The 12,870-nt window shown below is 59.1% G+C and overlaps 1 protein-coding gene across 1 annotated transcript; it reads left to right on the forward strand.

The window, feature by feature from the left end:
- The first annotated feature begins 1,066 nt into the window (after window positions 1-1,066).
- On the forward strand, window positions 1,067-10,842 carry GPA33 (glycoprotein A33). Its single transcript, XM_081299056.1, has 5 exons — window positions 1,067-1,257; window positions 5,203-5,358; window positions 9,020-9,139; window positions 9,755-9,890; window positions 10,259-10,842. Exons 1-5 carry the CDS (start codon window positions 1,167-1,169, stop codon window positions 10,389-10,391), a joined length of 636 nt encoding a protein of 211 aa, XP_081155182.1. The 5' UTR covers window positions 1,067-1,166; the 3' UTR covers window positions 10,392-10,842.
- The last annotated feature ends 2,028 nt before the right edge of the window (window positions 10,843-12,870 follow it).

The following is a 12,870-nucleotide window of genomic DNA, read 5'->3' on the forward strand; positions in this document are numbered from 1 at the left end:
GCCTAGAAGTGATGCCTGTCTTGGGCAGTCCCAGTGCTGGCCTTAGAGGTTGCCAAGCGTGGCTGCCCGCCAGCCCATCACTCTTGGAAAAGATCCCCCGAGTTACCCACCCCCGAGTGCCAGGAGCCAAGCAGGAGCCAAGCAGAGGCTCAGCAAGGCCGCGCGTCAAAACCCCTGCGCCTGGCTGCCTTGCCTGAGCTACCTGCTGTGCCTTCACTGCAGCTCCCTGAGGCAGGCACAAGAGGAAATGGGGTCACAGAGAGGTCAAGCACATGCTCAAGGTCACCCGAGCAGTGAGTGGCAGAACTGGGGTTAGAAGACAAGCAGCCTAGCTGGAATGTCCGGGTCCAGCTCCGCCATGTGCTGTTAGGCCAACAATCAGTTATCAGCACATAAATGACTTCCAAAGCCAGGAGTCAAGAAAATACAGGGGGCTGGGCCTGTGCTGCACGCTGTCCTCCCAGCAGCTCAGTGGTGAGGCAGGAGTCCCGAGTTCAAAGCCAGCCTCAGCCACTTAGGAAGGCCCTAAGCCACACAGTGAGACCCTGTCTCTAAATAACAAGGGCTGGGGATGTGGCTCAGGGGTTGAGTGCCTCTGGGTTCAATCCTCAGTATCAAAAAAATAAAAATGAAGTAAAAGAAAACAGAAAAGAAAGTGAGTTGGAAGCCCTGGGTGGTTGCACGCGGCAGGTGCTCAGTAAGCACGGGCCGTCTGACTGAAGGGGAGGAGACAGGGGGCGGGTGGTCAGCCAGAGAGGCCCAAGGGATCCCAGAAAGCCCGCTGCCACACAAGTGCCCCGGGGGCTGAACTGCCCTCCCCTTTCCCAGGGTTCCAGTCCTTCCACTTAAGGTGAATCCTAGACCTCCCAGAGGGACAGGAGCTGAAGGCACCACCAATGGGCACCTGCGCTGGCTCTGGTCCGAGGGGCCTGCGTGTCTGTGCCTCTGGGGTCTCGGGGGAGCCAGTCAGGGCCACCAAGGACAGGCCCAGGTCAGGGCCTTGGGGGAGAGGACCAGGTGGCATTTGTTATTCCTCTCAGGAAAAAGTGGTCATCTGGACATTTAAGACCCAAAGCTACATCTTCGGCGAGCTTTATGAGAATCGCGTCAACATATCCAGCCGTGTTGGGCAGTCGGACGCCTCCATCACCATCGACCAGCTGACCATGGATGACAACGGCACCTACGAGTGCTCCGTCTCGCTGCTGTCAGACATGGTGGGCACCTCCAAGTCACGCGTCCGCCTGCTGGTCCTGGGTGAGTGCTGCATCTCTCTCCTGGGTGGTGGGAAGGGGCCGGGGCCAGTAAAAGCACCTGGTGGCAAGGTACTTGGTGGTAAGGCAGGGTATTTGGTGGCAGGGTACTTGGTGATAAGGCAGGGTATTTGGTGGCAAGGTACTTGGTGATAAGGCAGGGTATTTGGTGGCAGGGTACTTGGTGATAAGGAGGGTATTTGGTGGCAGGGTACTTGGTGATAATGCAGGGTATTTGGTACCGTGGTAGGTTCCCCAGGTGAGACGACAGGCAGCAGTGGCTTGCCAGTCTGTCCCAGGGCAGGGCCCACTGCTCCCCCTTTGAAATGAGGACTGCCTGAGTTCTCCACAAATGGCAGACTGTTCCAGAGGTCAGAGAAGGAGGGTCTGGAGTGGCCCTCCCACCCGGAGCTCTTCTCCCCACATCAGCTCCTCCCTTTCCATGACAAACTCATGAAAGAGAAGAAAAAGGGAAGCCCCCAATCCTGTTGTGCCTCAATATGGGGCTCTCAGGGCCACGTGGTGACTGAGGGAGTGCGCCTCTCCCTGTCCTAGTGCAGCTCCCAGAGGAAGACCCCACACCACCCTCCCACGCCCGCCCGGCAGACACCACTGTCAGCCTCCGCTACCTTTGGGTTTTGTTTGTTTTCTGTGGTGCTGGGGAGGGAACCCAGGGCCTCGCACACGCTAGGCAAGCGCTCTGCCGCTGAGCCCCAGCCTCAGCTCCTCCGCTACTTTTGAAGACGTTCTGAGACCAGTGACTTATTGGAATGTATGGTTTTGGAAGGGCCCAAAAGATCATCTACTTCAGTATCCTGGGTCTTCAGATGAGACAGAGAGGAAGAAAGCAACTTCTCAAAGCGAGTATTGGAAAAACCTCAGTGGGCGCCATGTAGGCCCACTGTGAGGAACAGCCCTACCCCAGGAGGCAGCGACTCGTCAAACCTTTTTCTGTTTAAAAGGTCACTTTTCTGTTTCTTTCCCCTTCACAGCACCTGGCAGTGTTTTATTTCTAACTGCATAAGGGGATGCTTGACTGAAAGCATTTCAGGGACCCAGACTGCACAGCCACACAAGCTAGTGCTGCGTAGATAACCGCAAAGACCACTCCACCCTCCTCTGTGGGCCGCCCGGGCCAGGCCAGCAGGTCCTCCTGCTCCCTCAGGCTCCAAAGCAGGAGCAACTTGATTCTCCTTGATTCTTCACGCACATTTCTCCTGATCAATACAGATAGACCCACCCAGTCACGGCGTAAACTCTGCCACCTGGATGGACTATGATCATTCCACCGTTTCCTATGGTGCACATCAAGGCGGTGGCCATGTCCCCCACAGGGACAACGCTGTCATATAACCCCAGTGCGCGCACACACGGAGACACATGTTGCTGGGGTTAAACAGCTCCAGGTCCTTTCACTCCGTGTCAGGAGCCAGCCTGAGGGTGAAGGACACAAGTTCAATCTGAAACACATCACTCAGTGAAATCAATGTTTTGCTTTTAAAAAGAAAGAGATCACTTTGTCCTACATGCTACTAACAATTCTTGGAAGTTTTCTTCCGCAGGGCGGCTGGTAGGCGGAGACTGCCGGCTGCCCCGTGGCCTGCTGTGGGTCCCTGGATCTTGGAGCAGGTGCGCAGCGCCCGCGCGGCCTCTGGCGCCCCCTGGCGTCTGCAGCGGGGGCGAGGCGTCCCGCCTCCCAGGGATGCTCAAGAAGGCCCGGGAGGCAGAACCGGCGCGCGTGTTGCTCGGTGGAGGTCGCCCGGCCTCTGGTGGGAGCCCAATGAGGGCAGGGGCGGCCTGCAGAGGCCAGGGCGCTGTGGAAAGCTCACCTCCTGGGGCTGGCTGCTGCCTTCTTGCCATCATCTCAAATTGGGCTCCTGAGAAATTCAGGATGTGATTTCCAGGCTTTCCCCATCAGGCTGGTCTTCAAATGCTCCAGAATCATCATCATCCCCACCCACCCCCTCCTCCTCCTCCTTTAATGCCTCTGGAGATGCAGTTGGCCTTGGTTACTCCCCTTCCCCTTTGTCGCGGTTCACGGAGCTACCTGGCCTAGCAGGGCTCTAGGTGCAGCCCCACACTTGGTGGGACTTGGTGGGACTCTGGCCGGCTGGGGCTCCTCCAGGTGTTGGTGCTCCTGCCGGCTCCCCTGTGGCCTGAGGGCTGTGCCTCCTGGTGAAGGCTGCCTGGGAACAAGAGGGAAAGGTCGGGCAGCAGAGAGCCCTGTTCTGCACCCCCCTGGAGCTCAAGAGAGAAGCAGCAGGCCTGTCCTGGTTCCTTGGAAATGTCACTTCCTCTTGTCCCCCAGGAACCTCTCATCCCCAAAGTGGGCAAGAAGGCAGCTGGTTCATAGTCTTCGGGTGGCAGCCTCCCTGGGTTCATGCTGCTGCAATCCTGGGGAACTGGGCCGGGATATAGGAGGACTGGATGGGATCCCTCTGCCCCTTAGGTTTAGGGACTGTCCTCCTGGGAGCAGCAATGAGCAAGTGCGTCTGATGTGTTCTCCCTCCTCCTCACGCCTGGCTGGCTCTCTGGCGGCTAGGGATGTTGGACACACCCAGCAACACACCTGTTTTCAGAGAGCACTGCAGCTGCTGGCCAGGGCAGGAAGGTGTGTCCTGGACAGCTGTTCCCCGTAACTTCCGGGTGGGGCCCAGATTGGGATGACAATCAATGCTCAGTGACTGTGCACATGGATGGCAGAAGTGGTGGCACTGTTCAACGGCAAGCAAGCCATCCCAGGGGGCGTGTGAATGTCCTCTCCCCGACCCTCAGGCCGCTGCCGGAGGCCTCCAGCAAGCTCCAGCCTTCGCACACAGAGCCTTCTGTCGGCCTGGCCTGGAGTGCCCCGCCTCTCCTCTGGCCCACCCACCTCCACTATCGGCCTCCTGTACCCCCACTCTCCTTCACGTCCCAGCCGTGTGTGAGTGGGCCTGGCTGTCTGCCTGGAGGCAGTGAGACTGCTTGTCCTTTGCCCCCGGGGTTTCCTGGTGCAGTGTCCAGCACTTTTGGCATGACAGTGCCCAGTAAGGCAGGCCTGCTGACGTACCCTACACCGTGGCCTGTGAAGGCCGCTGGGGGAAAGGCTCCAGGCCCCAAGGAGGCTGTGGGTAGCTGATGATGCGGGTTGTTGGTGGCCTGTGGGTTTGCAACCTCTTTGCTGGGGCTCCCCTTTCTTATCCCTGCCCCTGTGTCCCTTTGGTCTCAGTGGACACCTCTGGGGCTGCCCAGGGTCCCTCCTGTCATCCAGCCAGGGCAGTGATGTGTTTTCTGAGCACAATGAGGGAAGGGGCTAAAGCAAAACCAGAGAACGTCACTGAGAGGTCAGAGCTGAAGGGCTCTCGAGAGCCTTTGACCGAGGGGTGGCCAACACCAGGTCCAGGCCACTGCCTGTTTCCGCAGGTCTAAAGCGTTATTTAAAAAGCAGTCGCAGTAACGCAGTCCACAGATGTAAAAGCATCGCCTCTGGCCCTCTACGGAGAGGTGTGATGTCCCTAATTTTGCAGATAGGAAGGTGAGGGACCTGAGGGAGTGGGATTTCCCCAACGTGGCGAGGGGTGTGCCGTGGGCGCTGGGTCTGCAGTCAGGAGAACTGGGGGCTATCCCAGCTCGCCAGCACCCATGAGAGGTGTCCCCTCTGGGCCTCAGTTCCCCATCTTTATGATGGCCACATTGGACTGCCTTCAAAATCCCGTGACTCTGAAGTAGAGAGCACAGGATCCGAGCTGGGGTGCCCCTGCCGGACACCATGCTGGCCACGTCCGTGCTGCCTCTCGGCGGGTGACAGCGGGAGCCCATACTTTGAAGTGAAGTGATCTCCCAGCGTCCCGTCTCACCACCGAGCGCAGATTCCTCGGCCTGGGAACGAACACGGTGGTCTGTGCGTGGATGTGTGTTGGGGAGGCAGGTGGCGGCCCACCCCATCCAACGTGCTCCTTCTCCTTCCCAGTGCCACCCTCCAAGCCGGACTGCGGCATTGAGGGAGAGACAGTGATTGGGAACAACATCCAGCTGACCTGCCAGTCAGCAGAGGGCTCCCCGGCCCCGCAGTACAGCTGGAAGAGCTACAGCACCCAGAACCAGGAGCGGCCACTGGTCCCGCCAGGTGAGGGACAGCGGGGGGAGGCGAGGGCGGCTGGGAGGCAGGGCTGACCAGTCAGATGCCCTGGAGGGCTGCTCCTCCACTGGGCGCTTGTGATTCTGGGGCCTTCCATTCAAGCACTGGTATCTCATAAGGCCTACCTGGCAGGTATTTGTGAGAAATGAAAATGATTCACGGGAAGCACTTAGCAGAAGCACTCAGCAGAAGCATGTGATAAGTGCTGTCTCAGTTTCCTCGTTCCCCATCCTGTTCTTCTCCTGTGAAAGCACAAACTGATGGCCACTCTGCGCAGAGGCACTGGTGGGATTTTAATTATGACCTAAAGTGTACATTTGAGGCCCTGAGTCTAAGCTTGTGGCTCCACCCAAGAGGGGAATGTCCTAGTCCCACCTCCTATCTGAATCCCATCCCAGTCCACCCAGGCTCACCACCCCCTCCTCTGCAAAGTCACCACCCCTTTATGGCCCTGCCCCCAGTCTCACTACATGGGCCACAAGGAAGGAGGCGGGAGGTTTGCTACTGTTGCCAGGAGACCAGCTCTGTGCTGGGCAGCTGGTATTTGACCTTTAAGTCCAGAGAGAAGCTAGGAGGGAAAAAGAGTTCTACAAATATTATACTGCCTTCGCCTGGCGCCGGCCCGTGTGGAAAGTCCTGCGTGAGTGCACCAGCTGCCCGCCGCTCACGCAGTGCCGCACCCTCCTGAAGACAGGGATGACAGGGCCTGAAGGGTCCCTCAGGGAGGCAGGCCTCTGCCGTGGGCCTCAGCACCTTCTGGAAGCCTCCCAGGGCACCGGGTCCCAGCCCTTCTGCCTCTCCCGGGAGAGACCTCTCTGTGACCAGGAGCCAAAGCTTAGTTCTCAGGTGATCCCCGGGGGGTCTAAGAGCAAGACAGGAGGTTGGAGGGAGCAGCTTTGTCCTGCCTCAGTCAGAATGGGGACCTTGGGGGACAGGCAGGGCTGTGAATGGCCGCACCAGTGCCAGATGTTGAGGTCCTGAGGAGAGGCTCTCCCACCCCACCTGCCACGGGCCCGGAACCTGTCCCCATCTTCTTCCTCTGCGTGTCGGTCTGAAACCTCTTCTGACTTTTAAAACACTGCAGCCCACCATGTTGGCATGGCCCCTCCGACCTCCTGCATTCGCAGACAGAATGTCCAACATCAGAGATCGGTCCCTTCTGACTTGGTGCTCAGTGGAAACAAACTAGCAGGGAAAGGAACAGGGATCTGCAACCAGGAAGCCAGGATTTCTCCTCTTGGAGCTGCGAGTGTCTTGCAGCCCCTCTGCCCTTGCTATCCTTATCTGAGAAACGACAAAACCAGGAAGAGCCTAGTCACCTTCCTGGGAGGCCGTGGGCAGGGCTAGAGCTCACCCAGGGGAGACCTCTGAGCACACTTTGTAGCCCATGCCGGTCAGCTGAGTTCCACATCCGGGAAGGAGGCTGGAATACTTTAGGGAAGGAGGTGGTGAAGGGCAGGGGTGGGTCAGGAGGATCCTGAGCCCCCAGGGTGAGCGGTGGCAGCCAGAGCTCATGTCAAGCCATAGAGGCAGGGGATGGGCAGAAAAGTCAGGCCTTGATAACCCGACATTGGTGTCTGGGGGGACCAGGGATTCCGGGAGGGGAACTTCTCACAGCAGCAACCAAGTGAAGGTGGGAGGCAATGGCTGTCCCCTTTGTGTACCCCTTAGCCACAAGGTGTCACCACCGCAGCAGAAACGGCAGTTTCCCTGGATGTCAGAACTGATCAGTCCCTTTACAAGGCAGCTTTGGAGCCCCAGCTCCTTCACAAAGGCAGACCCACAGAGTGGTTGTGCCCGGCTCACTGCAGAGCAGCTGTGCCCCACGCTGCCCCACCCGCCAGGTACCGTCTGCAGGGCGCTGTGTGCGCCTGGCCTTAGATGGAGTGTCACCTTGTCAAGCTTCAGGTCTAAGCTTACCCAGGGTCTGCGAGCACTTCCCACAGCGTGTTCCTCCCCACAGCGTGTTCCCCTTTTAACAAGACCCAGTGCACTGAGGAAATGGGACCACTGGTGCCATAAACCCTTATCAGAGATTCCCAGGGCTGGCTAGCACCTGGGGACGCGGAGAGCTGGGCCTTAGGGAGCGCATTAACGCCTGCCCAGAGACACCTAAGCTCACTTGGCTCAAGGACCCCCTTGCCAGGACCAGCAGTGTTATTCTGGAACACGCAGGTGGGATTCCAGGGCAGAAAGGGCAGCCTCCGAGAGAATCCAGGGGTCAGTGTCCCCGTGTGCAGGGAGGAATTAGAAGAATGTACTGCATTTGTGAAAAGACTGGAGGAAAGCAGCCCTAGGCCTGTGGTGAGGTATGGGGCCTGGTGGCGCCCACTCCTGCAAGGCTTCCTCCGACCTTCAGAACACATGAAACCTCTCGCTCTTGGCTCCAACAGCGCCATTGGGATTTTGTTCTGTGTTTTCTCCTCTGTGGACAGAATAGGCCAAAGGGCAAGGGCCCTCTTTGGTGGTCCTTAGCTGTGGTCAGCTTGTAGACTCCAGGTTAAACCAGCTGGAGGGACAGCTTTGGGTCCCTTGCACATCCTCATAATGGGCATGCGTGGCTTTCACAGTGTGAACTTTGAAGGACAGTTGTGGTGTTCTCCAGGGAGTTCGAGACCTGAACAGGACTTTTGTGTCCAGGACCTGGAGATGGGCGCCCTTGTTCCACCCACCGCACAAGACTGTTGGAGGGCTGAGCACGTGGAGGGTTCTGTGCACTGCGTGGCACATCCAGACAGGAAAGGCGCTGGGGAGAGGCCAGAGGCTGCCAGGCGGGGCTTCCCCCTGGGGAAGGGGCAGGAGATGAAGCCAGGTGGTGGACAGGCCAGGCCTATAACCTGTCACCAGGAGAGGAGCTGGACTTGTTGCTGAAGGTTAGGGGCAGCTCTGGAACAGCGAGGGCAGGACGAGGGCCCCGGAGGGCATGTGACCACCCGGTGGCAGCAGGTGTGGAGGCTGGCTCTGCAGTCAACAAGGAGGCCGGGTCTCCAGCTCCTCCTGAGGCTGCCGCTGCTCCCTCACTCAGGTGTCTTCACTCCACTTCCCAGCTGAGGCTCAGAGAGGCTGGCTCCCTGGAGCCATGGGGGTAAGAGAGCCTAGCCAGAGCCTGCCTCCTCCCCAGCCAACACCACACGCCCACACCCCACACCCCTACACACCCCCACACCCCACACCCCCACACCCATACCCCCACACCCCCACACCCTCACCTCACACCTCTACACACCCCCACACACCCATACCCACACCCCACTCCCCCTCGGGGCAGACACCTGTGCTCAGCCTGGCCTTCCAAGCTAGGTCTCGGGTGGTGAGCAGCCTTCCAGCCGTGAAGCACCCTCCGAGCCCTGCTCCTGTGCTTCCCTGGAGCCCTCAGGCCACACCAGGCCACGTTCACCAGCAGTACCTCATGTCCCGCCCACGAGCTGCGGGGCAGGTGTGGCCAGCTCTGACCATGGTGGGGAATCAGGCCCAAGGGAGCCACGGGGCCTGCCGAGGGACGCAGGGCTAACAAGCCGCGTGCCACTGAGCCACTGTGGCTTGGGCTCCGGCCATGGAGGTGGAGATTCCCCTGCCCAGAGCAAGCGGCTGCTGCGGCTCCGTCCACGGGCCCTGCCTGCCCCGGCCTCACCATCTGCTGTCCCCTCAGTCTCAGGCCAGACCGTCTTTCTGAAGAACATCTCCACAGACATGTCGGGCTACTACATCTGCACCTCCAGCAACGACGTGGGGACGGCCTTCTGCAACATCACCGTGGCTGTCAGACCCCGTGAGAGCCGTGGGCGGGTGGCTGGCCGTGGTCCCAACTCAGCTGAGCCCCGGGAGATGAACTGGGACTCCCTTATGGCCACTCACTGGCAGGGCAGCATGGGGACCTGGCAAGATGCCTCCTGTCCCAGGCCTGCCCTCACCTGGGGGCCAGTCTAGTTCACTGGATCTTTGGAAGTGGAGCCTGAGACTTCAGCACCTGGCCTTCTGGAGGGTCCCAGTCCTCTGCCCCAAGAGTCACTCAGGGATCATGGGGCTGTACCCAGGGACAGCTGCCATGGCCCGGGCCCATCTTTTTAGGGTGGGACACTCTTCAGCTAGACACCAGGTCTAGCTCTAGCATGAGCGAGGAGCTGGCAGGACTAACACCCGAGGTCTCAGAGCTTGGGTGACCCAGGGTGTTGAGGTACAGAACCAGGGACCAATCTGTCCCTTCTCTAACCTGAGGAGTGTCCCTGGCCTGACTGGTCACAGTCCTGTAGACTATATCTTTTGAGGGGTGTGGCCAGAAGCCAACAGTGCCACGGGCCCAGAGGCTGGGAGGGACCTGCCCCAGCCCCCTGCACTGCCCGCTGCCCCCTGGGGCTGGGGAGTGAGCTGCTCTGACCTGTTGCAGCCTCCATGAACGTGGCCCTGTATGCGGGCATTGCTGGGGGCGTGGTGGCAGCCCTCATCATCATCGGCATCATCATTTACTGCTGCTGCTTCCGGGAAAAGGATGACAAGGAGGTGGACAAGGAGGACACGAGGCCGTGAGTGTTGGGCACAGCCGTGGGGGGCCTGGGCAGCCCACTCCTCACAGACACGTCCACCCCCTCCGGGGAACCTACTATGTTGGCACCCCTATTTTGTAGCAGCTCACCCAACAGTCCCAGGGCTGGCTTCTGTGGTCTGTGCTTGGCCGGGGCCAGGTCTGGGCGGGTCCCTGTGCTGCTCCCTAGTGCCTGCAGGTCAGGTCTGTGGCACCTTCCTGCCCACTCCCTGCCTGACCCTCCATGCAGGTCCCTTTGCAGTGGCGGTGGGGTGGCGGGTGTGAAGGCTGCTCTTCCCATAGTCTGCAGGAGCCCAGCTTCCTGGGGCCCAGGTGAGGGACCTTCCCCTCTGTCATCACGGCCTGCAGGAACCGGGCGGCTTACCAGGAGCCATCAGAGCAACTGAGAGAGCTTTCCAGAGGGAGGGAAGAGGAAGACGACTACAGGCACGAAGACCAGAGGAGCTCAGGGCGCGAATCCCCTGACCGTGCTGGACAGTGACGGGCCGCTGCAGCTGGGTGCAGGGAGGGTTGGGGCGCAGCCTCCTGCTTCCTGGCCTCCTTCTCCCAGGCCCGGCTCTGTCCTCCAGCCCAGGCAGTGGTGGGAGCACTTCTTCCCCACGCTTGCTTCTGGGGGCCTGGCTGGCCTGGCTGAAGGAATCCCACCTGTGACCAACCCGCCAACCCACTCCCCTGAAAAATGACCCCTGCCCACTGCCACACCTAGTTCAGGGTCTGCCCCCAGACCTGGACCAGGCTACAGCCTCCAGCGGCTGAAGCTGGCCGGAGCTCCTGCAGGCGTGCACAGCACGTGGGCAGCCCTGCTCAGAACTGCCCGAGGACGCCATGCCAGCCCTGCAAGGGAGCCCAGCACCCAGAGGGGCACCCCACAGAGGGTTGCGCTGAGTGCATTTTTGCTGAAAGAGTGAAAGAATAAATGAGTACGCGGAGGACTCCCTTGTTCACCTCACTCCCGGGCACACGCCAGCTGGCCTTCAGCCTCCAGCTGCCCCAGCCTCAGCTGGCCTGGAGTAGGAACCCCTGGGGCGCCCGGGCCTCACAGCTCCTGCTTCCCTGGAGTCCCCGCAGCGTGACTGGGAGCCTGCTTTGGAAGGGCGGGCCTCCTTTGTGGGTCCTCTCTGATAGGACGGTGTGCCCCACTTGTCAGTTAACTGAATTGATCTAAAATGAACACCCACGAGCTCACGGATGGTACAGGGGCCCCCCCTCCCCATGGCTCCTCCCTGGGTGGCTCCCAGAAGGAGTGGCGAGCCCACCTCTGCCTCCCAGCCCACATGGTGCACCTGGTGGAGGCTTGTGAACGCCTCAGCCTCGGCCTCGGCCCCCCAGCCCACCGCCCTGCCTGCTGCCTGGGGCCATCCCATGGCTGTTCTCATCCAAGCGCAGTTTACTGTTAAGCAAATATCGATGTCTTGTCTGGATGGCCCAAGTGAGGACGAGAACCAGGAAATCGGACCCATCACGTCAGCACGACAGCAGGTGATTTGTAGGCACCTACTGTATGCACGACAGCAGGTGATTTGTAGGCACCTACTGTATGCACGACAGCAGGTGATTTGTAGGCACCTACTGTATGCACGACAGCAGGTGATTTGTAGGCACCTACTGTATGCCTGTCCTCTTGGTCCCCAGGACACCCTTAGGTAGGGGCGAGGCTCTAGTGGAGAAAGTGACCCAGCAACACCATTACCTGAGGGAGGGACGAGGCCACAGGACGTGGTGGGGCAGATAGCAGCCCGAGGCAGTCTGGGTTCTTCAAAGAGGAGGCGACCTGCAGGCTGCACCTTGATGCCCTGGAGGTGAACTTGTCTCAGTCTAGAAACTCAGTGGAATTTGGTTGTTGTAGGTTCTCACTGTCAAAATCACCCACAATATGGTCTCCTTAGGCTGACTGGCACCCGTTCCCACTTCACGGTTTTCATGGACAGTTCAGAGACTCAGGGTGCTGCAGAAGAGTCAAAAGCCACCCAACTGGCCCTTGTTTGGCACTCGAGTCAGTTTTCACACAATCCTCCCTTGCGGTTTCAAATATTAAGGCATATGACAATGTTGGCTGTGCACGTCACCCAAGGACGGCCCTATGCTGCTTAGAGATGTCCCCACAGGTCATATGTAGCTCACATCCGTCCAGCAGATGATTCTTTTTGTCCACCTGACCCAGGTCCGTCTCACCTGGGGCCACCGTGCCCTCAGTGGCTGACTGGTCATGGAATCAGAATAGGACAGGTTGGTTACCTTCAAGGAAACCTTGTCCTCTGTGCTAGTGTAACCAGACATCTTATCACGTGCAGAAATTCTGGAATATTCTCTGGTCTTAGCCCCATCTCTGGATATTCTGACTTGTTTCGATTTGGGTGAGGCTAGGGATGGAGCCCAGGCCTTGTGCATGCCAGGCAAGCACACACCCTGGATATTCCAGGTGGGGCCCTGGCATCTGCAGAAGTGGTTCTGTTGGGAAGTGTGGTCCTGTGGGAGCAGCCTCCTTGGCACCCTTGGCTGCTGAGTTTGCGTAGAGAGCTCTCCTATTCTCAGGTGTGTTTCCAGAAAGACCTGGCCCTGGTTTCTGCTTAGTTCTTCTGCACCTCCTCAGTCAACCACGCCAACCCTGCTCCTCTCTTCTTTCCCATTCCTACTCCAAAATTCCCCCAGCTCCAGGGAAGTCAGGAGGTCTGGAAATTGCTCTTTTTTCTCAAGGGGGTCCTAAAATCTCTGCTGTGGTCTAGGATGTACTGATTTAAAACTTATCTCCACGAGGGCAAGCTCGTATCCCTGGTTCTGTGGTGTTGGGTGGATTCTGTCTTAATGAACTAAACTGCCACACAACATGGACTGAATGTGTGTGAGGCCCAATCAACAGCAGTTTCCCTCTCGCCCACCCAGCAGATTTTGAGCCAGACCCAGGTTCCCAGTCTTTTGCCTGTCTCCTTGGTGGCCTCGCATGCCCCAGGGCTGGGCACCTT

This window comes from Spermophilus citellus, assembly GCF_964194105.1.
Source record: "Spermophilus citellus genome assembly, chromosome: 6".
Taxonomy (NCBI): Eukaryota; Metazoa; Chordata; class Mammalia; order Rodentia; family Sciuridae; genus Spermophilus; species Spermophilus citellus.